General features: G+C 41.1%; 1 protein-coding gene across 1 annotated transcript in view; it reads left to right on the forward strand.

The window, feature by feature from the left end:
• The first annotated feature begins 677 nt into the window (after positions 1 to 677).
• PPP2R1A (protein phosphatase 2 scaffold subunit Aalpha) overlaps positions 678 to 23885 on the forward strand; it is a 30019-nt gene continuing 6811 nt past the window's right edge. The window contains exons 1-9 of the mRNA XM_078870030.1: positions 678 to 822; positions 6510 to 6600; positions 12344 to 12444; positions 14506 to 14738; positions 16247 to 16394; positions 17028 to 17183; positions 18168 to 18282; positions 19102 to 19172; positions 22690 to 22824. Coding sequence (XP_078726156.1) covers positions 745 to 822; positions 6510 to 6600; positions 12344 to 12444; positions 14506 to 14738; positions 16247 to 16394; positions 17028 to 17183; positions 18168 to 18282; positions 19102 to 19172; positions 22690 to 22824 — 1128 coding nt within the window. The 5' untranslated portion in view covers positions 678 to 744. The remainder of the gene's footprint in view (positions 823 to 6509; positions 6601 to 12343; positions 12445 to 14505; positions 14739 to 16246; positions 16395 to 17027; positions 17184 to 18167; positions 18283 to 19101; positions 19173 to 22689; positions 22825 to 23885) is intronic.

Here is a 23885-nt window from a genome sequence, read left to right on the forward strand (position 1 = left end):
AAGAGCCGAATGGCTCACAGGGCTATTACCAAATTAATGAAACTGAAACTCTCTCCCCCCTTGCCCGCGTGGAATTTTCTCCGGGTCCTCTGGTTTTCCCCTCCACATTTCGAATCAACGTCACGCGTTTTAGAGTATTTGGCCGCTATGCATTCCCACGTGATAAGCCACTTCAATCTGTGATAGCCGAGTCGCTTCTAAAAAAAATAGATATGTAGCTCAGTGGACTTTACCTGGGTAAAATAAAACATTGTTTATATTTTTTAAATAGTTTATAGTTTTATACCTGTCAACCCCTGATGAGTGACTGCCTTATTACAGACCAATTCAGAGCTTATTGGTCACCCCGTGCCCTTATAAATCTCAACGTTCATCCTACAAAGTGCCATCACAAGGGTATGGACCTGAAAACTCAATCTCCCCTGTACAAGAATACGGAGTAAACCGTATGGTTTGATAGCTATGTAGTTTTCACAAATGCTGAAAAATTAATGCCTAAGAGATGGAAAAAAAATCCTCTGTTCTGACACCCAGTAGGTCCAGGGGCCCCGCGTCCAGCCACATTAGAAACGCTACAACTATTGCGCCACCCCTCCCCCCGTGCCGTGGTTACGTCACGCCCGGCCCCTGCCGCCTCGGCTTAAGAAACCCCGCAGGGCGCCCTCCCCCACCTCGCCTTCGTCACCCCCCCCCACTCCTCCTCCCACCTCCGTCTTGTGCGTGACGAGTGAACGAGCGAAAAAGATGGCGGCCTCGGACAGCGACGATTCCCTCTACCCCATCGCGGTGCTCATCGACGAGTTGCGAAATGAGGACGTGCAAGTACGAAACGTCGTCTCGCGGCAAACGATAGTCGCGAACGAAGAGCCGAGGCGCTTTCCTTGGGCCTACGCGGCGGGGGTAGGGGTTCCCCCCGCCCGCCCCGCCACGTAGGCCTGTAAAATTGGCGGCGAAGCCTTCGACGTTGCCTGGTTCATTGTCGCCGGCGTCGACGTCGCACGAAGGCGCCCAAATTCTAGGAAAGCGCGGGGGGCTGGGGGGGAGTTGGCTCGGAGGGCCTTGCGGAGGCGTTCTTTGATGGCTATTTGGGAGCGGCGCTGGTTGTGTCGATTGATTCGGGAGCTATCCCCTGAACGATCGCGTCTTAATATGCAGGCGATGGTTTAGGAGGAGTACCTTATACAGCGTGGGTTAATATCGGAGTGTGTGCGTGTGAGACTTGGATATTGATATGCCGAAGAGAGTTGCCGCTCCGCAATGTCAATCACTGGGTTTTAGGCGCTGCAGCATTTGGGAAGAATGCCTCATGAATCAATAATTCGTCACGAATGTATCAATTGCAGCAAACAGTTGAGGTATTGTAAGTCACTTGGTTTACGTTTGCTGAAAATGCGTTAGATTAATTGCGTCCATAACGCTTTCCCGGTATCAAGGATGTCTCGATCACTGCGTTTATAATTACAGTACGTACCATATTTGTACTATAAAGGTGGGGTTGGGTAACTTGTAATCTTCACGTTTGTACAAAAATGCGATTGAGAATCCTAAGTAGCTGCAATTCGGTAACCCGAGTTAACATTTACTGTAGCAGTGGAATGAATGTGATCTAATTTTTTCCGAAGCATAAATTCGTTTTTAATTCATTGTGAGAAAATAAGGACGTCCATGTCACGGGATAAACCAGTAACCTAGAAATAGAATCAACAATTCGTTTACATTCGTGTTTATTACTGAGTTTACAATTAGAAGTAGAATAATTATGCCACTTATACCTGGATGGACAGATATCAGAATCGGAATCTTTATTTCGACTGGAAGAATCCGATGAGCCATGAAGCTCTTTCACAGTGACTGGTCAGAAAGTTACAACAACCAAAAATGCAACAGATAGGAGTGCAAAGTATTGAAAGCTAAGCAAGTCACTAAATATAAATGAATGTAATTAAAGTATACAAGTACTGTACAAAATGCATAATAACATAAATTATCGCCGATTTTTCAACACCAAATGCAATCTTGGGCAAGGCAGCAAACAAAAACAGTCGCATACCACACGACAACATCAATAAAATTGCACGTTATAATTGAACGAGTGCTTATTTCTATTTTGCTATTGTATAAAGATAACATCACCTTTCGAGAAATAAGGATGTGTAATGTTTGCTAATTAATGTACGCAGTATAAAATTACGTTGCCTTTATAACTAAATAATAAAAGCATCAAAAGAAAAAGCAATTTATTATCTAGGTAAGGCAAAGATGCACACACACTTCCTTGCACTTGTGTGCTCACCACTACTGGCCAAAGGGCCTACTCAAGGATTAATAATATGCATAAATGCATCTTTGCAGCTTTACACATTGGTGCGTTTTTCATAATCCTCAAATTCAGTTGTTAGAAAGCACTCTTGCTATTGTTGGCTTTATGTCATAATTTTTAAAGTGATGTTTTAAATAATGGGAAGATATTGCATAGTTTTTGGTGTTCAGTTATCTCCTGCCAACAATTATTTTAGTTTGCATAGCAAACTTGTACATCACTTGATTTGCTCATAATATTTCTTAAGCCTACTTTTTTATTATTACCAGTAGATTTTCAAAATTATTATACGAAGAGGGAACAAGTTTTGGAATCTGAATTTGATTGTGAAGAGCAACAGCGAAGTTGCGTGAAGTGCCCGAAATATTACCACTGACATTGAAAATTGGAGAAGTCTGGAAAATGCACAAACAAGGGTGGAGAAGATGTGTGCTTAGATTTACACTGAGACCTGAAGCGGAACACCTACATGGATTTGGTAACTTGTGCAAATGGTGCATTGATGGACGATCGACAAGATGTTATAATATTATTAGCCAAAGGAGAAAACGTGCCCAAAGAGGATGATGACTGCGCAGGTGGAGATAAGTTCATGTCCAGGAGTGAGATGGATTCTGGCATCACAAGATGTGAGGAATCGTGATATGGAAAGGCCCGCATCCTGCAGTGGATAAAAGTGGATGATGATGACACATTACTTTCAACTATTGCAAAAGAGGGGTTACCTACAATTCAGTTAGACAATCATATTGTGAATGGTTGGGACATTACTCCAATTGTACAAATTGAAGAGTTTTTTTATATTCTCATTCTCCCAAATGCAAATGACGTAAATAACTGGGGTTTCAAATAGATGATGGCTGAATGACCACTTACACATTATTGTCTCATTTACAGTGGCCTTAATTTATTTCATGTGCAGTTCTGCATCCTTTGTAATACAGTATACCGTGTTGAAGGCCTCCATGCCATCTGTTACCATGATTGATCATAACTTCACTGTGGAGGTCAGTGTGGTTGTCCATTACTGGTTGAAATGTCATTCCTCACTTGTTAGCCATGGCTGGGAATCGGGCTTAGGTAGCTGGGTTCACAGTGCTGGTCACTAAACCACTGCCATTGGTAAATTAATAAAAAATAAGAACGTATGTACATTGTGGGTCCTTTTTTGCTAGTATCAAAGTATGATAAATAAGAATAGGTTTAACCCTTTCTGGCAATAAAATATTTAAGATGTTCAAACGCCAAACAAAACCTTTTTGCAAGGAATCAAGTTCGCATTAACCACCAACTTGTGGTTAACATGCAAACAAACATGCCCTGATAATATATGCATTGTCTTTGAAACTGATTGGCCTACACCAGAGACAGCCTTCTTTAACATCCTTATTGGCAAATCTGCGTGATACTTGGTTAATTCATTCACACTATTGTCAAACCCAAGAAACCTAAGATCTCTAGAACAAGAATTGGAATAGGTGACATTTTGTCGATGCAGCACCGACGTTTTGGAATAACTTTGTATCCTCCCTTCGCCGAGTAAATCTTCCTTTAAAAATACCGTTAAACAGAGCATGTGTGCCAGATTCATCCACATTTGCAAGTGTAATTTAAAACTATGAACCTTACTCATGTATTTATAGTTCAATTATAAAGTGCAATGTAATCTTGGGTTGTTGCATTGCTGCCTTGCCCAAGCGGTGCATTCTTGATTAATTTGCAGCAATTCATATACGAGTGCAATTTTGTACTAACATGCTTTATATTTACTCCTGACTTGCTTAACTTTTTTCTCTCTATCTTACTCTTGTATCCATTATTGTATGTTTTCATTGATGTAACTTGTTGACCTGCCCCTACTGGATCTCTGAAAAAGAGCTTCATAGCTCATCAGATTCCTCCCTATTAAATAAAGATTCAGCTTATGACGAAAAAAAATCAACGGTGTAGACTTTTTTAGCCATCTTGGTTTTACAAGTCTTTTAAAAAGGGATACTGTACCAATGAATGTCAACTTGAATTACTGTTCCAGTTGATATGCCCCCTTTGTGTATAGATCCCTGTTTTGGTTTTCAGTAACCCAATAAAACGAAAGGATACGTGAATTGAAGCAAATTGTATATTAAGATGAAACAACCGTCAAGTGCTTTCACAGGATATTGCATGTAAATTTGTATTGTTAAAATATGAGATGGTTACTTCAATATGTAATAAAAGAGGGTTTTCTGCTGTACATATATTCAGGGTTAAAAAAACTCTAGTGGCAGATTTTGCTTATCCAAGTATTATTAACCCATGCTTAGGTCAATAAACACATTTTAATTTTTTTAAATATAATTTTGAGCACTATAAGTTAAAGTAAAAAATGGCCAAGGTGTTTTATGTAAACGACTGCTGTTGTGAAGCACATTGATGTAGTAATGTGATGTGGATGCCACATGCATCCCTGTATAGTACTTATTACATAGGCATGCCCTGTTTTGGAAGATCGGTTAATGGGGGCATTGCTTGGTAAGTGTTGTGCCAATTGCATAACAACACCGCTAAAAGGCTTGTGAGATCATGGAAGAAATCTGTCATTGAGTTACACAGTCAGATCTAGAAGATTTCGCCTCAAGGTCAAAATCAGACTTGTGCTGTGATTGCAAATCATACTGGAAATCCTGATTCCCTTTTCAGCACTGTAAATTCCCTCCTGTATCCTCAGAACTTGACTCCCTGCATTAGTCATCACTGCTGGTTCTGACGGTGGCTTGAGAGAAATTACATTCATTTGGGAGCCACAATCAGACGGGCCTGGTCCTTGAGCCCATGTGATTTTGGGTTAGAAATGATAAGGCTGTTTTGGGAACCCAGAAATTGTCCACCAGCCAAGTTTGTGAACTGAACTGGCTTACTTTCCTGTAACCTTGAAATGATGCATCGGTGTAGAACCTCTCACCTGAGGCTGAAAGAGTTTTTACAGTGCACCAGAGTACAGGTTTCCCTCACTTGGAGGATTCGGTTTGTGTGATTTTTGCATACATGCGGCGAATCTATTTCTATCCAAAGTTCGCTATATGCGGTTTGAGTTTGCTCTTGTGCGCCCTTTTGTTTTTGTCACGCATCTACCGAATAGAGCGAGGGAAACTTGTACCATCCATTGAATAAAAAATAAATCTTGAAGTTTGGTAATTTGCAGAGAAGTGCATCAATATGACTTAAGTAGCATGTGGACAAAGTCAATGCTGTATATTTAAAGGGACATTACGATGTTAATGAATTTGGTCAGGGTAACACAACAATGTATTTATATGAAAGTGAGCCTGAGGTTGGCAGCCACGTTAAATTCCAGACAAAACAAACTGGGCGGCAGTGGTGCAATGGTTATGCTTGTGCCTCGCATCAAGAAGGGCCTATGTTCGACTCATAACTCGGGTACCGTTGGAGATTGCAAACGTTCACAGCTTGTTATAAACGTGTTAAACTGTCAAATAAATATTGGAATGTTACGGTACATCATAAGAAATGCAATTCTATTACTTTTAATATATTTATAGCAGATTTGACTTTGAAAGAGATTTATTTTATTTCCAAATTCTGAAAATGAATGCAAATGGCCTCCTGTGTAGTGTTGTTTTTTTTCAACAGCAACCTTCACTCGGGCTAAGCATTATTCCTACAAACACTACTTCAACATGTACAGCTATTTTTCAGTCCATTGCTTGATAAGTGTCTCCACACGCAGTGTAAGTCATTGGGGTTATTTGACCATCTCTCACCACGTTTGTCAGTGTGAGTTCGTGATGGCAGAGAGCGTAGATAGGGGGCCATAGAAGTACAGTACAACCATGGATTTTCCTGCATTGTTCTTTGTTGCCCACCTCGTAGTCCTACAAACATTTCCACCTGTTATGCCTGGTGGTATATCCAAGCACACTAGGCTCAAACTTGCTTAGCTTCCAAGATCTGGGTAATTTGGTCATTGACACATGTCAATGTTCTCCAATTATAGACCGAAGTAAAATTTTTGTTGCCACATTCTCGAGTCATTAATCAGTTTGTTGCGACTGTGAAAGCCAGTACACACTTGCCATTAGTCTGGCGGGAATGTTTGTTACTTTTTGTAGAATCTGTAGTTTTTTTCTTTGACTTAATTGGAGGTGACGTCTGAAAGGGCCTAATCAGGAGGCTTATCTTTCCCTTACAGCTGCGTCTTAACAGCATCAAAAAGCTGTCGACCATCGCCCTTGCTCTTGGAGTGGAGAGGACGCGCAGTGAGCTCATCCCCTTCCTGACCGGTGAGCACATGCGTAGACGGCTGCTATTACCATGCATTATGTGTCATGTTACAGTGTAATAACATGTGGCCAAATGACATGTTTTCTTTGGCCACGGTGCCTGGAAACAGCCCGAGACGCCAGTGGTGACCTTGACAGAAAAGTCAAAAACGCTCGAGGGATGATTGAATCTCGCCCTGTTCCCGTGTGGAGTGCACCAGGTGTTTCAGATGTGATGAATTGAACGAACATTAGTTTTCCATGTAATTCATGTCTTATGCATTGGCTACATTATACTTCGGGTTGCTCTAGAAAAATCCGTGGTTAATTCGAGCATTAAATTGCAACCAGGTTCAAATTTTTTGAATGCTCTTGTTTGGAAATTTCTCTTTTTTTGTTTTTGAAGTTGTAAGACCTCATGAGACTTCCAGAGTTAAATTTTAATGTAAAAAAAAAATCAGTTTAAGTCATGTGTTTAACTAATATTCTTTTGGCATTACAACTGATTACCAGCTATGGATATGTTGTGAATTCCAGTCTTCTAACCATGAAATACGTTTATTGCTTGCAATATGTTCCTTTTTTAAACGTAATCTTTAAGCCTTCACTTTCTTGTGACAGTGTGTGGGGCCATTTTGATCTTGTCCCTTTGACCCCATTCTTTCTTTTTGTTGTGAGTAGCAAACAAAAGTAACAAAATGATACCAGGGGAACGCTTGGCATTGTTTACACCTCGGTTTACCATATATGATGGTGAACAAAAGTCCACTCTAAAATATTATAGCTTTATTGTCTAGACACCCTGTAACCAATTTGTATTGCGCCAAGGTTGCTGTTCACTCGTGTTATGAATGTTTGAAAGAGGGCAGGCTTTCGAATGTCGTATCAGTCATTTTAAGAGTGCACTGCAGTCTCTGTAGCTGCACTAAATTCTGTTGAGTGCCATATAAACAGTCTTGTGTTACATCACCAAATACCTTAGCTGTTCCATTACATATTCAATGTAAGTTCTTAATGTTTCAACAAAATATGTTTGTACAAGCATGAACAATTGTGTGATGTCAACTTGGCAAACAGTAGTATTTGCAGAGTTCATGCATGGCAAATGTAATATGGAGTGCAGATTGTCAAAATTAGTAGAGATATAAAACAGGACTACATAAGTTCCTTGACCACTCAGGGGTACGTTGGGAATAACGCTTTTATTTTACTCCTTTTGCAGCCGTTGGCTAATGAAATATCATATTCTTGGTTCTTTCGTTAAAGTCACGTAGAAGGGAAATAATAAAATAATACGAAAGCTTTAAATAAAAATGTAATGAAATATCATTACAGCGATATTGTTAGGCTCATGTTTATAGTTGATTTTATCCTCTGCTAGGTTTTATTTAACTGTCGGGCATAGTACAAATGGGTGTTTACAGTTGCAAACAAAAAATAATACACACGTTAATGTTCTAGGAATACACAATAGATATATCTTAAATGTGCCCCGTGTGAGTTTGTCAAGGTCTGTAACAAGTTTTTGTTGGATTTCATTTAGTTAATATTTCCAACGTGTTTGGTTTTTGAGAGTTTTATCTTGTTATTTTTAAACATGTAAGCACTGATTTAACATTTGCAAATAACTATTTGCAGGTGGGATAAGCCACTCCAATGCGTGAATTAAATGTTAACACTGAAAGGTGTCTTTAGCCTGTGATCAAATTGCCCAGTGTCGTAAGATGTCTGAAGCTAAGCCGGGTTGAGTTTGTAGAACCCTTGAATGGGTGACCACCATGCATAACCACAGGGCTATGTAAGCAGAGGAAAGTGCACAAACAAATCATTGATGGGCTGTACCATTATCCAATGTCTATCCTCACTTTCACCAACCCACACTGAGCAGCATGGTAATGAATGGTCCAAAAACCCTTGCACCCCCACATGACGTGGGGAGGGCCCTCATTCAGTAACTTTCTGACCCGCCACTACTGGACATCTCTGAAAAAGAGCTTTATAGATCATCGGATTCCTCAAATGAATAGATTCTGATTATTTGCATGTACGCGTATATTCATGTCTTTTAAAGTATTTTCTGCAGTTTTTCCATTGGATCAAACCGTTTTAGAAACGTGTTGCCGCTTGTTGCAATGAGTTTTTTTAACCGTACATTTTTTTTTTACAAAACAAGAACGTGTCAATTTGAGGATTGCCTTATGGCAACATTTTGTGGGACCAACTGCGTTATCCAAGTACAGGCCCAGGCACCCGTCTGCATGCACCCATTTTGCCTTTGTGTGAACCGTTGTCCTCATTTCATTCGTGCCGCATTTCTGACGTGCGTTGCTCCAGGTGGTCTCTCTAACTGTGCAGTTTGCATCACAGATTGACGCAAGTACATAATTGAGTGCATCTGACCGTGAAATAAGGCAGCGGGCTTGCCTGCGGAATGGAGTGGAGGGTTTGTTTTGGACGTGTTTTTTGCGTATTTTCCCATCTGTTATATGTATATTGTAGACTTGCATAGGCACAAAGGAATGCTGTTGACTTTTGCACTTGTGCAAGACCTTTTTACTGCCTCTAATTCATGTTACAGGTGTGATAGCTGTAATCAAAATATCGTTCTAGTTAGAGCTGTTACTTTGCTGCAAGAACTGTGATGCATCTGTTGGTGTTTTCCATGTTAAAATCTCCATTAATCTTACAGGGATTCTATCATGAAAGATGTGCCCACTAAAATATGTCCTTTGCCATTCTTTTGCAAATGTAGCTTTGCAAGGCTTAGCTTATGCTTAATGTAGCTAAGCATTATTCTACTTAAGTTTTCCTTATTCCAGATCGCCAGAATGTCGATTCTGACTGTTTCCTGGTGGCCAATATCTCAATTTGAAATGTGTTATCAATGCCTAGTGTGCAGAATTGGCCCAATTCCACCCTGGTGTTCCAGCGTTGTGTTCAGTCAAAAAAGGAAAGCCCACAGCCTACATAAATATCCTAAGCATCCTGCCCATACACGAGTAATCAAGATGTACAGAGGATGTATGGGTATAGCCATGTACATGTAGCTTCCCTGTATATATATGTAATGATTCCAACTGAGTCGCAGACGTTGTCTTGGGAGCAACACTATATATTTCAGTAACTCAACATAACATAACACAACCTACACTTGGGTGTTGAACGCCCATCTAGCCATGCTACGGCAGAACTAGACACGGTTCGCTATCCCGGCCCGGACCAAAAGCTGCGTCCCGGACCGCGTGGCTAGAGGCTGCTTTTACCCGACGTGGATCTTTATCACCAGCAACACGAAGAACCCCGAGCCCCTCACGGGGCCACCGTTATATCCGCCCGGGCTGGGGCTGGCTCTGCCCTTCGCCCCGCCCACCTTCTAGATCTCTCTAGCTCTTTCCCGAAGGCTCACGAGAGCTCTTTTATACCACATGACCGCCCGGCGACCCCCGTCCACCGGTGGCCCCACTCCAATATCATCCGGTCACGTGTCGGCAGGTCAACCAGCGTATCATGCCCCAACGTAACCCTGGCTGGCTGACGCTCCCTCTCGCTCCCTCACGGCACACTACGTGGTGCCTCCGTGCTGACCAGTGCTCACCCAAGCCCCGCTAGGGCTGGTACTACGCCCAGTAAGTGGGCTACACATAATGGCAACACATTATCCGCCGTGGCTTCGTAAGCCCGGCACCACACAGTGACATACACAGTCACTACATATATATAGCCAAGGCTGTATATCCATGGATTGTACCCCTAGTATATGATGCAAGGCTGCCGTCAAGGCTACATAGACACGTAGCTACCCTGTGTATATACAGTACGAGGCTTTGGCCAAGGATACATGTACATTAATTGCCCTGTGTATATATTAGGCCGTACACTTAGATGATCTTTGTATAGCCTTTGCTTAGCCCTTTCATTCATGGATCTTGGCGGTTTAATAGCTCGTATTGGCCCCAGTATCGGTCAATCTGTATGAGAATCATCATTGAAATATGTTACATCGGTATCGACCATATGATTCCACTTGGCCTGCCAGGCCCCATGGATCCTCCCTTCTTGCCTGAATGCCCTGCAGAGCTCCGAGTAGCCAGACCCATTATGATGCCTTGATTCTATTAAGTCCCCAACCCTGTTAGGAATTGGGTTTAATATTTTTTTTAAAAATGGAATCGCCATATCAGCATACGTTCGATACAATTGCGCAACTCCGGTAAGCAAACATGATCTCTCTAAAAAACGGGTGTTTGTTTTTTTGTGTTCTGCATGAATGCGCCGATTATAAAATCGCCCAGAATAGATTCGATCTTAGCTAGACTTCGGAAGCGAAGCAGTCATGATCCTCGATTGTACTTGGATGGATGACCACCATTCGTAACGGGTATTATAATCTGTGCGATTATATGGTGGGCAGCAGAGGCCACTGCGTAAGAATGTTTTGTACTTTTAATTTTTATGGCTCCCACTACTTAATCCCAGTGACATGCTTGGTTGAGTGTTGGTTGAATAATCTCTGCAATCCATGCAGCATAGGGAGGCCCTCGCCCAGCAGTGGATTGACAAAGGGCTGTACATGTATATGCATGAATGCATCAAAACATAAAAAGGGATTTTCATAAATCCAAAAGTTTCCATATTCAAGCCATTAAAGTTAAGATTTCAAAAATGGTATGTTATGAGATCTACCAATTTCAGTCATTTATGAACAAATGCAGCCTTGTTTGATTAAAGTGTTTGGCGTGCTTTTTTACTGTGTGAGGTTATTCCGAGCTAGTTAAAGATTTTGTGGTGCTGGATGTAGCTTATCTGTAATCCTTGAATTACAGGGGAACCGAATACGTTGACTGCTTTGCTGTGTTCCATGGTACACCCGCACATTAAATAATGATGTAAATGCAGAATTACTGGTCTGAGGAGCATAGCACTTTTCTTCTTGGTTCTTTCGGTAAAGTCACGTAGAAGGGAAATAATAAAATAATAAAAATAAAACATAATAAAATACAATTCTCACGACGTTTCGGCCACAACGCAAGCAGCCGTCCTCAGGTGAAGAACAGGTCTGTCGCTGTCTTTCCGACAGACCTGTTCTTCACCTGAGGACGGCTGCTTGCGTTGTGGCCGAAACGTCGTGAGAATTGTATTTTATTATGTTTTATTTTTATTATTTTATTATTTCCCCTGCTATGTGACTTTACCGAAAGAACCAAGAAGGTGAATCCCTGCAGTCACGAAAGCTTTAAATCGAAATATAGCACTTCTCGTTATCATTGAGTCCTGATTTAAGGCAGCTCTTTCTGGGGAAGAGTCATTGTCTGCTTCCAACATTAGATGCAACCATCAGCAATATTCTTGGCCACTATACCTGTATATCGTGTTTAGTGACATTTGTTTAAAATTAAATTCTAAAATGTACGTATGATGGGGGTGTTTGCTTAAATTTCAGGTAAGTTATCTGAAGGGTATGCTGTTTGTGAAGCTCGCACGTTTTAATAAAAGGTGTTGAATATTGATTATCCTTGAATTACATTTCTATGTTAGAATTGTGCTTGGATCAAGGTTTAATTCGCATTTCATTCTCACTAATTGGAGATTTTGCGTGCAGCTTTTGATCATTTTGTCTCCTTGTTTATATTCGATGCTTTTCTTTGCAGGGAGGTCACACGTCTGAATATTTGCACGTTCATCCAAGACATCATTATTGTGTTGAAGTGGATTATGTTTGCAGCTGATGGCCATCCTGTCCCTTTTGTTTTTTGTCTTTGTGCAGACACTATCTATGATGAGGATGAGGTGCTGCTGGCTCTGGCTGAGCAACTGGGCAGTTTCACCACACTGGTCGGAGGGCCCGAGTATGTGCATTGTCTGCTGGTGAGTACCATTCTTGTTGTCCCTGTGTGCTAGGAGCTCATTTTCTTCTGCCTGCCTGTACCATAGCGTATTATCCTTTCTTACTGTTTGGAAACTATGGGGCTGCCTTGTGTAAATGGATGAATTCAGTGCAGATTTCACCCAGCGTGATGTGGCTGAGGTGGGTTTAAGATAGCTTTGTGTGGCTGTCGGGATCTTCAGAAAGAGACCAGTGTCTTTGGTGGAAAAATCTGCAACTGCTCTGTGAATCTGTAATGACAGATTGGCAATATCGAGTGCTTCGGGCATAGCAGTGCAAGGCATGTGCCGAAATCTGTACAACTGTTGACGATGTCAAACTAGCTGAACATGTAGATTTCTAGAATGGGAATGACAGTCTCTCATTTTTTCTTGTCCCCCTAAAGGATTTGAGTCCAAGGTTTTCAGATGGGCTGTCGTAGCCTCAACATGGAAGTCACCTCCTCCTGAGCCAACCAGCTCTTTGAACTGACTTTCATGTAATGTAATTATAAATACAATCACCATATGAATGTAAGGCGCAGTATTAATACACATAGTTTGCAGTGTACACCGATGTAAAGCGAGACATTCACTCGTGCATAAATTTGTATATATTATTCCAATTGATTTACACTGCCATTCTACCAAAAATTAACTAATGATGAGTCCGATGCAAAGATGACGATAGGCATTTGGGTTTTGGTAGCGAAAGTTTCATACATATTTTTGTCATTATTTTGTGAGTTAATATTTCATGCGTTTGATTTTTTTTTTTGACCTTAAGGTATTAAATAAAACCCTGTAAGCAATTCACACACTACTTTGGCTGATTGAAATGTTTGGCATCTGCTGTGTGAGATAAAAAGCAGTGGATTAATTAGCACTGTCAGTCCAATTTAAACTCCCTGTAATGCTCGGTTGCTTGTAATCCAAGTCTAACTTAGTTACTGATGCATGTGTCAGTCTCTTTCTGCATTTGATTATTTACCTTTAAAAAACCCAAGTTGATGATTGGAAGAGTTGAAAGCCCACTGAAACAAATGTGCCACAGGCATTACTTATCTGACCAATCAGTTTGAAAAGTCGTATAATTAACAGTGATAATGTTTTGTGATATGCAGCTTCAATATCAGAAAAGGTGTAAACAGTAATTTTAAAATCAAATTGATTCACCTGAAAGTTGCCCTAAATAATTGCAGTGATTTTTTGAGAAGATGGCATATTTTGCGTGTGCCTGATTGATGCCATTTTAATCTTTTGAGACATTTTGCACTGAGCAAAAACAAATTCAGAATCCAACTCCCATGAGTGTTAACTTGGCCCGAAATAGGTTCTTCTGAATTGAAGGGATGTGAAAATGTTTATTCGGTCTTTCTATTGGATGAAATCCATTGAGATCCGAAACCAGGATCAATTGCCTGCAAGGGAATAGCTCTTTTTACAATGATTACGAGTGTGGATATAGAATATTTGTATCCTAACACTTGCATGCAATTCTTTCCTTGAAAGATGTCTATCATGGTACCTTGGCCATTGCCTGACACGACAGTGGATGCATTGAAATGATCAGAGAGCTTCAATGGTGAACACACTGGCCAAACGGCTCTTTATTAGATTCCACCTAGATAGACAACATGTTTATGATGGTGAACATAAACATTCTAGTACATGTACTCCTTAAGAAGTGTCAAGATATAATTCTAATGATGTTCCTTTCCAGACATGTAAAAACATTTCTAATATGAGCACATTTTTAAAGCCAGTTTCTTCACCTAACTTTTTTGGCAAACATAAAAATTAATGTGAATAAAGATGGCATGGTAGCCTAGTGAGAGAACGTGGCTAAATGACGTCCACCATAGAGATGAAGTGACGAAATCGCTTCTTGTAAAAGTGCTCCTCAAGTTGGAAGATTACATCGCATGACCGTGAGCGATGGTAACGAAGTGTTGAGGCCTTAATCCCCGCACCGGATAAATTGATTGATGCGGCTCGTAGCGTTGTTCACGGCACCTGTGGGAGGCTAACGGAGCGGGGATGCGTGCGGGTGTGTGCGAGCAGCCTCCGCTGGAGAGCCTGGCCACGGTGGAGGAGACGGTGGTGAGGGACAAGGCGGTGGAGTCGCTGCGTGCCATCTCTGCCGAGCACTCGCCCGCAGACTTGGAGGCTCACTTCGTGCCGCTAGTGAAGCGCCTGGCGAGTGGCGACTGGTTCACGTCGCGCACTTCTGCGTGCGGCCTCTTCAGTGTGGCCTACCCGAGGGTCTCCAATGCCGTCAAGGCCGAACTCCGGCAGTGAGTGCTTTGTGCGCGTGTGGTCGTGTGTGTGTGTGAAAGCCTATTCCGTGGCTTGTAGCTAAAGGGGCGATTACCCTTACTGACGCCCAAATAATTTGGTGGGCCACACATAAGCACACGCAACGCTCTTGCCGATGCAAGACGCTCTAAAATTATAAAGTGTTTCCAGGTAGAAAAAAAATTCCTCTCTTGCAGTGTGGATAAGATGCTTGTAGTGACGAATAAATATTACTTGTGGGCCATTTCGAGTTGGTAATCCTCGTGGAGCGGTGGCTCACATGAATTAAGGTTGCAAACTGTATCCAGCGCGTGGGCAATAGGTTACCCACTTCTACACTAAAGGAAGCTGTTAAACAATACATATCTCTTAGCATGTACAAATGCAACTAAGATTTAAGTCCCAATCTGACACAAGCTCTGTTAATGAGAAAACAGACTTTGCACTTAAGTTCAAGTGCGTCATTATGGCAACTGAGTGTCACTCCCGTACGTATTAAGACGATTTCAACTTGAATGACTGATTTAAAAGCCGTTATTTTCATTAAGGAATCTCTGAACGAATGTCAGAGCACCAGGATATACATATCGAATTCTATTGAAATGATAATTGATTTTCTATTATTATTATTTTACTTCGCCTGCCCCTTTAAAAGGTGTAGAGTGGAGGCTCGGTGAGTTGTCCACTGCAGTGAATGGAGCAAAGCAGATTCCAATTTATAGTAATGGCCAACATCAGCCTAGAGTCGTATCTAAACCAATCCTTTGCCTCACCCTTTCCACCCTCCCACATCCGCAAGGAAGCTGATGCTTTGTCCACAAGCTCTCGGAGAGGCCTTTGTCCATCAGTGGATTAACAAATGCCTGTTAATTAGAATGTATTAATAGCGATGGCGGTAATTGTCCCTGTAACCATTTGTCTAAACGTGCAGATTTGATCACAGCTTCTTGTACTAGCTTCATGTCAGAATTAAAAGATAGCTATAGTAATAATACAATGTAGTACAGTTTCAGTTAATGCAATAGCAAGATCCTTAAGACAGTGAAGCCACGCTTCTGCTGGGCATGCCCAGAAACAGCTCGAGTAGATTCGCAGAGATTTTTTTAAATCCTTTATATTAAGTTCGCTTGCTTGCTTGCGTGCTTGCTTACGACCGTGCAAATCTTTCGGTCGTTTTCTAACCCACTTCCCGTGATCCAATCGAGCTGACATTTTCCACACAGACTCGTTGTGCGTGACAATTAATTTTCGTGAAAATTTTTTTCCAAAATTTTACACTGTTTAGGGAAAAAAAATTAAATATTTCATTACCAATTGCTTAATGCTGGCAGACAATCATCTGACCCATAGGTGGCAGCCATCTCAAGCCAGAGGACGAGAGGACTCTAGCCGCCACGCATATAAAGGATTTAGAGTGAAAAACTTTGTTTTTACGGGTTAATTTTTTCTCTTGTCATGCGCCAAATGTTTGTCCCCTCACCGTGCCCGTTCATCTTTGCCATCGCAGACACTTCCGCAACCTCTGTGGGGATGATACTCCAATGGTGCGACGTGCTGCGGCCTCCAAACTGGGAGAGTTTGCCAAAGTCTTGGAGATTGACTACATTAAGAACGACGTCATCCCAATGTTCAACAACCTCGCATCCGATGAACAGGTTTCTCAAACAACAGTCATTATATATACACAAAGGGTGATTGTGACCAGCGGTCCTCCCATCTTCATTTGTATGTCACGTGACATCACCCTACTGTGTCAATAATACACATAGCCTTATTTTAGACGACTTACTCAAGAGCCAGCACATTTTAGCCTCGGTGGTTTCAGGTGGACAAGACCTGAATCACTCTTTGAATGGTTTCCCTCTGCCTCAAGGTGACCAACCAATTATTTTGCACTTATCAGGGATCAAATGTTCCTTGCATTCATCGTAAAGCTGCTCACTGTTCCAAATATGCTAATAATGATAACTTAATTTTAATATGGTCTTTTAAAAACAATTGTTTGGAAGGGAAACAAAAAAAAAAATATTTTTATGGAAAGCCTCTTGGAGTATGAGAACTCTTATTTTCAGGAACGGTCCTGCATTGTAAGGTTCGACCAATCTCGTTTTGATTAATGTTTGTTACGTGGGAATGAAACCAGAGTACCCGAAGAAAACTCGCGCTAACATGTATCCATTGCACACAATCCAGACAGAAAGTTTTTCAAGTAAAATTGTGGATTCCTCGTCCAGACGTGTGTTACGGGTTTTGAGTGGTCTCATATTGACACGTACGTGGGTGTGCAGGACTCAGTGCGCCTGCTGGCTGTGGAGGCATGTGTGAATATTGCCTCACTCCTCCCTGCTGAAGACCTAGAGGCCATGGTGATGCCCACACTCCGACAGGCAGCTGAAGACAAGTCGTGGCGCGTGCGCTACATGGTGGCCGACAAGTTTAATGAGGTGCCAAACCCCTCGCAGAGCGGGATTTCTTAGCATATACGGAGTTTCTTAGGAGTTTGCGATGTCGTGTGTATGTATACTGAACTTTTTTCGCACCGTCCGTAGCCATCCGTGCTAATAGGGTGTTTAGATTTCAGGAAAATATTGATTTAGAGCTTGAGGCATGTTTTTAATGTGTGCAAAACCTGATCATGAAAACGGTAATTTCGATTCATTGTTAGTGCTGTTGCAGTTGTGTATAAACATGTGGCTGGAGCACTGCTCAAAATAAATCCTCATTTTAACAATTTCACATTGAACAATTCTGAAAGATAATTCCGTTTGTGCATTGGTGAGAGTTAATTTCACAAGGTATTGAAAAATATGCTACCTTGTGTTTGACCTGACCAAACTGGTGTGAATTGCATGAAATCGAACGGTGATGTTGGATGCATCCATCATTATCACTCAGAAAGTGTGGTTGGTTTATTCTTGTAAGTTAAATTGACATGCAACACCCCACGAACCACAGATTGATGCAAATTAATAAAAACACTGTTAACAAGCATGGTGAAATAGTCTGCTGTGATCATTTGTTCTTAGTCTTTACCTGAGAATAAAAAATTCATTTTAAATTAGTTCTTTGTTTTACCACAGTGGTCCTTAGTACTTACTTTATAATACTAACATACCAGTTTTTAACGGGCTATTGAAATAATTACTTTTTCAGTACAAGTGCAAATCTTTTGAAACATAGCTCCATTTAAAATGCAGTTTACATAAATTTGAAGTTGTATTTTAAATGTTATACTACACCATTTTTTATTAAATCACGTTTTATATACATTTGTTCTTTTCTCTATTAATATAACACCCTGTTTTTTAAGTTTGATTATGTTTGCTGCATTACTTTTGCGACTCGTATCTCCCTTAAAATAACGACTTTGTCTCAACGGGCTCTCGCCTGGTTTTAAACAAAGCCTTCACTGCTTCTCCTGTGTTCAGATTCAGAAAGCTGTTGGTTCAGAGATTACAAAGACGGACCTCGTGCCCGCCTTCCAGAACCTGCTGAAGGACTGCGAGGCCGAAGTGCGGGCTGCTGCAGCCCATAAAGTGAAAGGTATGAAGACTCCTTGCTCTCAGTGGGGTGGCATGCACTGCTCTGAATCGATGTACTACTCGTGCTGTCAAAGGTTTTAGCACTTGAATAATGCATTCGTCAATACGACTTCCATGTCATCGAAAAATATATAATTACAATATTATGCCGAGAATTGGTTTTCATTTCTTCCCGGTGATGCTTTAACTCGCAGGAGTATAGTAATGTCCATGGGGTGATGTCCATGCTTTTGCTTTGTTGGATATAGGCTTGTGAAGCTTGTAAAGTGTCGGTAAATGCACTTTGTATGCCATTCGTACCTGCAGTCAAAATGTGATGCCTCTTAGGTTTCCAGCAGAGTGGAGTTTGTGATTTTATATACCTTAAAAATCTTGAACAATCAGGTATATTTAGAATGTTACTAAATTAGATCAAAGCTTTAGACTGAGTTTGATTTATTTTTCCCCATAGTGGGGTTACTTGTAAGACCTTAATTAAGGGATTGTATTACTTGAGTGCAAATCACTAACCATTGAAAGTATAACATTCTTGTCAGTGGCTGGTCTTAAATGAAAGCAATTGCTCTTTCCGATGCTCCAAGGTCATCATAAATACAGTCTGAACGTTTTCATATTTTCCTGTGTTCTAAAATGTAATTCCACATGGAATTAAATATATGCAATTTGTGAAATAGGTTGCCATTCTAATTCTCATTTAAAACATGGACACTTTATAGCAGGTAGGCTTTGACTGCGGTTTAGTTTCGTTGTGCTCGAAGCTATGTGAAATGCCAAGGACACTGTGAAACGGCATAATGGACTGGAAAAATCTGCGTTACAGAGTTTTGCGAAAACCTGCCATCAGACTGCCAAGAAAGCGTCATCATGTCGAACATCTTGCCTTGTGTCAAGGTATGCTCACGTGGTCGCTCCACTCCAATATGTGGACGTTTTATTTGTTCAATTGCAAAAAAATTTGATGACTAGCATGCCCACCAGAAGCATCCCACTGACAACTGTCAAACTCCATGATTGTACATTTGGGCCTCCCTTGATGCTGTTAACATAATGCTTTATTTGTCTTTGTAGGAAATTACATATTTGTACACACCTTTGAGTAGATGTGATATGGTTTTCCCTGAATTAAGTAAAATCCAAATTGAGACTAGCTTCTCAGTGAAGCTTTTTATTAGTGCTTTTGCTAAAATACTGCGACTCTACTGGTACGCCTTGCTATAACCCTGATATTGAACATGGGTTACTATTGGTGCTGAGTAAATACCCTGACATTGACATTACCCTCCTGGGTCACATTGGTCTCCATTCGTAAATGCACACATCACCAAAAAACATTTACAATTTACTTGGAACACTTGATAACGTCTAACAAAGGAAGGAAACAAAGGTGTGTGAACTGACCTTGACTCATCACGCACGCCACATGTTACGCTTCTTCCACAGTAGCAATGACATTCAATACAGGGATGGTCATGATTGTGCGCATTTCCCATTACCCCGGTTGCTTGTAATCTGATTAGATTTCCAATGACCACTAAGATAAGTGTCCAGAGAGCTTGAGCCACTTTGCTTTGATCGCTGCCTGGTATTCTTTGGTATTGTATAACTGGCAGGCCACCTAGGCTGGCTGTAGCTGTAACATTCCAGGACAACCTTCTGCTGACCAAAATATGCCTCTTGTCTGACATGGGTTATCTCTTGCAGAACAATGCTTAAAAATCATTAATTCCCAAGTGGTGGTGGTGGTGGTTTTACATGTTTTTTTGTATCATATTTAAGTGTGCAGTTTGAAAGTAATATATGTAAATTTAATGTCATGTTCGAGTACAATTTGTCATCTTACATTTTTTATATGAATGTCGTTTTGGCAAGGCCAACAAGTTGTATCTACATTTTTAATCTAAAACGCAATTTGAAAGCGGCGGTCGCAAATGCGTCAGCGGTTGCTGAGATTCTGCATTCAACGGAATCTTGAGAGACTCGATTTGCGTCAGCACCCTGTGTAATCTGGTGCCATCTCGTAAAATACATCAGGCGGCTGGAGTCTTGAGTGGGTCACTGTTATTTCTCGGATGTGGGCTAATGCCAGGTCTGTGTTCAGTTGTGTGCTGTGCAATGTACAACATTAACTGCCTTTTATCTGAGACCACTTTCAGCTTAGGGTGTAAGTTTTAGTTTCAAACATGCATTGAGATTATTTTGGTTATTTTTTGCCATTCCCACATAAACCACTTTTGTTGTTGTCGTGTGTGGGCATGTCGCTTCTGAAAAAGAAGCTAGCAACGCAATTTTAACAACTTTATGATTCCCTTATTGACGATGACTAATAATGAATGAGAATTTATATATTTTTTCCATTTCAATATGGTTTTCATTTGATTGGCGTAGCCTTGCCCTACTTCCTGTGCTCATTAATACAATCTGGAGGTATCAGCAAAGTGAATGGTGTGTAAGTGCCTTGTTAGTGCTCTAATGCTGATGATGTTGCTTTGACATAAATCTATTTTCTTTCACGGTTTCAAATGTATAGTTCATCGCCATGTCCGCAAATCGTTTTTTCCCCCCATCGACTACCTCAAAATGGGTCTTTTTGTGCTCAAATTGGTTTTAAGTCGTTGTGATACTCCCTTTCTTTTAGCGTCACAGGGTTATATACTGGGACATCCCTGTGATTAAAGCCTGTACGTGTGCAAAATGCTGACAATTGCACAATAACTTTGCTGAAAGTAGTAATATAGTGCATAAGGTGACTGCACTCTTATCTGTTATCAGAACCTCCCCTTGCTTGTAGACTGTACCAACTTGAAATAATCTTCTGATGAATAGATGCACTGGTGTAATTTTACTTTCCATTCCCATACCTTGAGCATGGTTAGGGAATGCACTGTTCGATCATAGAGGTAAATTAGTTTTGTTCTACCCGCTTGTTTAAAATGGCACATGCTTTTTAAAGTGTTTAAGCTTTTTGCAAGTTTTCATGGCATCCATTGTTAGTTAGGCACAAGCATTCATGTGTTTTTTCTGCGGACGTTTTAATTAGAACTCCCCAAGAGGGTCACGTGCCTTATTTTTCTTCTCTTGCAAGCTTTATAGTTGGGCGCAGGCAATAGTGTATGGCGTGGGTTGTGTGTGGGATGTGAGCCATGGAGGAATACATATTTTAAATTCTTCTGATGGTGACGTCACTGGTGGACTATATTTCACAGCGCGCATACCTCTTTGTACACCCACGCCTGTCCCTTCCCAGGCTTCAGAGCTCTCAAATGTAATGTCATGGGTTTAAAGTGCTGTAGGATCTATCTTTTTGCAACAGCTGATGGTATTTAAAATGTCATTTGTGACCGATTTTTTTTTCAACTTGACCTATACTGGCAACTTAACAGTCTTTGCCAAGGGAGCTGCATATTAACTTGTTACATCTTTTTGTTTCAATTTGTTTGGTATTTTTGTAAAATGTCATATTCTTATTATTATTTATAAGTTGCATAATTGTTTTGAAGGATGTATTATGACATCTACCTTAAAAAAGAATAATAGTAACATTAAAGGAATGGTAGTAGTTGCGTGCAATTTACTGGGTTTATTTTCAATTTCAAATATTCCATTGAAAAAATTAAAATCATCGACATTTAAATTTGGTTCATGATGGGGCCCCAAGTCCAAAGATGCCCGTTTAATGCCGATTTTAACAATTCATGCAAGTCAATATGTAACGACTGGACAGGAGGCACCCAAAACATTTGGCATGCTGCTCTAGCCAATTTGTATCTACCCTTTTGAAGCCAACATGTTCTATTTCAATCCACCTTTCAATTTGCACGTGGCGCAACATCCAGGAAGGTGTACCTGGCACCCCTTGCATGTTGACGGTGTGCAAGGAAACGGCACCCCACGCGCACGTAGTGTGTTGGTCCCCCCGCCCGCACGAGTTAGGCGCCAGTGAGAAGTGTATTTGCAAAAGGAGCACACGACCCCCATCGCGGGACCACGCGCGGAACCGCCCGCGGATGTTGACATTAGGGTTATGCCTTTGTACACGCGCTACACGTACAGCCGTTTGTCAAGTCATTCCACTGCTGGATGAGGGCCTTTCCATGTTCTGGGGGTGGGTTGGCAGGTTTGTTTGACTTTCCTTCAACAGGCTGGTCAAGGCCTGGAGCATAGTTGCAAGAGCGTAGAAGTACCGTGCAGCAATGTATCGATCGGGCATATTCTGTCTAATTTGGCGAAAGGCACGTTTTTGTCGCAAGGTACAAATTAGCCTCTGAAACTTTTGGTGTAGTCTGCGATGATGGGTGGGAAACCCTTTGTTGTCAATGACCTTTGTTGGGGGAAGGAGTTTGACGGGGAGCATACTTTTTACCTGCCTATACTGTGACGCGTCCTCACGCGTGCTTTCCCCCGTCTGCAGGAACTGGTATCCGATGCGAACCAGCATGTCAAGTCGGCGCTGGCATCCGTGATCATGGGTCTGTCCCCCATCCTGGGGAAAGACAACACCATTGAGCACCTGCTGCCGCTCTTCCTGGCACAGCTCAAGGACGAGGTGAGGGCGTTTCCTCGTGTGGTTTCCTCGCTCCGTGAGTTATTCTTGATAACCGAACTTCTTTCGCACCTCTGATTGTCATCGATGGCTACGTACGTTGCGAAGGAAGTGCAACATCATATCTACATACTGTTAGGTTTTTTTCGGTAAAGTCACGTAGGCAAAAAATAAATGATAGAAATAATAGAAATAGTAATTGATTTATTTTATTTCTACTATTATTTTTATTATTTATTTTTTACCTATGTGACTTTACCGAAAAAACCTAAGAGTATGAATCCTTGCAGTCACGAAAGCTTCAAATCTAGCATATTTACAACCAACCCTTGATATATTTGGCATATTAGCACTGAGCAAGCCACGGGCTGTTTTAGTAGCTGTTGGAGCATGTTAGGTTCATGGCCTTTGAGATAATTTTGTTACTTTTTAACTGGTCCCATACGTTGTTTTGTATGTGAATGATGTACGTCTATTTAGGCTAGTTGCTTATATGGCTATTATGACATAAACATTACAACATGAATTTTTATACATTTAAAGAGACAACAATTTAATAAAACAGTAACTTGAGAAAGGACTCCTTGATCCATTATCTGCCAAAGCAAACTGAACTGGAAAAACAAAAAAAACATAGCAGGAAGCCTTTGGCTATAGTTTTCTTCGTGCTTTTTTCATGCTCAACTGAAATCCAATCCCCTGCCAAAACAAATTTTCCATATTTTCAAGTTTTTTGTTTTTTTTTGTTTTGTTATGAATCTCTTTAAAGAGAACATTTCACTGTGACTTGGTGCTGTTATGTTTATAACCAAGATCGCTCGGAATTCACCTGCTCTCACAAGATTTTATAAGCTAAGCCAAGTTGAGCCTGGATAGCGTTTGGATGGGGGACCATCATACAAGCGGGCTGTTATCGACTGTGGGCCACACAATGGGCAGCAGAGGGAAGTTCAGCAAAATATTATGTTAAGCTGCGCTTCGATGATCCCATATCTTTGCTCGCCACTTTCACCAACCTGCACTGACCAAAATGGTGTGATGTATGAGCAAAGACAAAGATCCCC

This window comes from Lampetra fluviatilis, chromosome 29, assembly GCF_964198595.1.
Source record: "Lampetra fluviatilis chromosome 29, kcLamFluv1.1, whole genome shotgun sequence".
NCBI lineage: Eukaryota > Metazoa > Chordata > Hyperoartia > Petromyzontiformes > Petromyzontidae > Lampetra > Lampetra fluviatilis.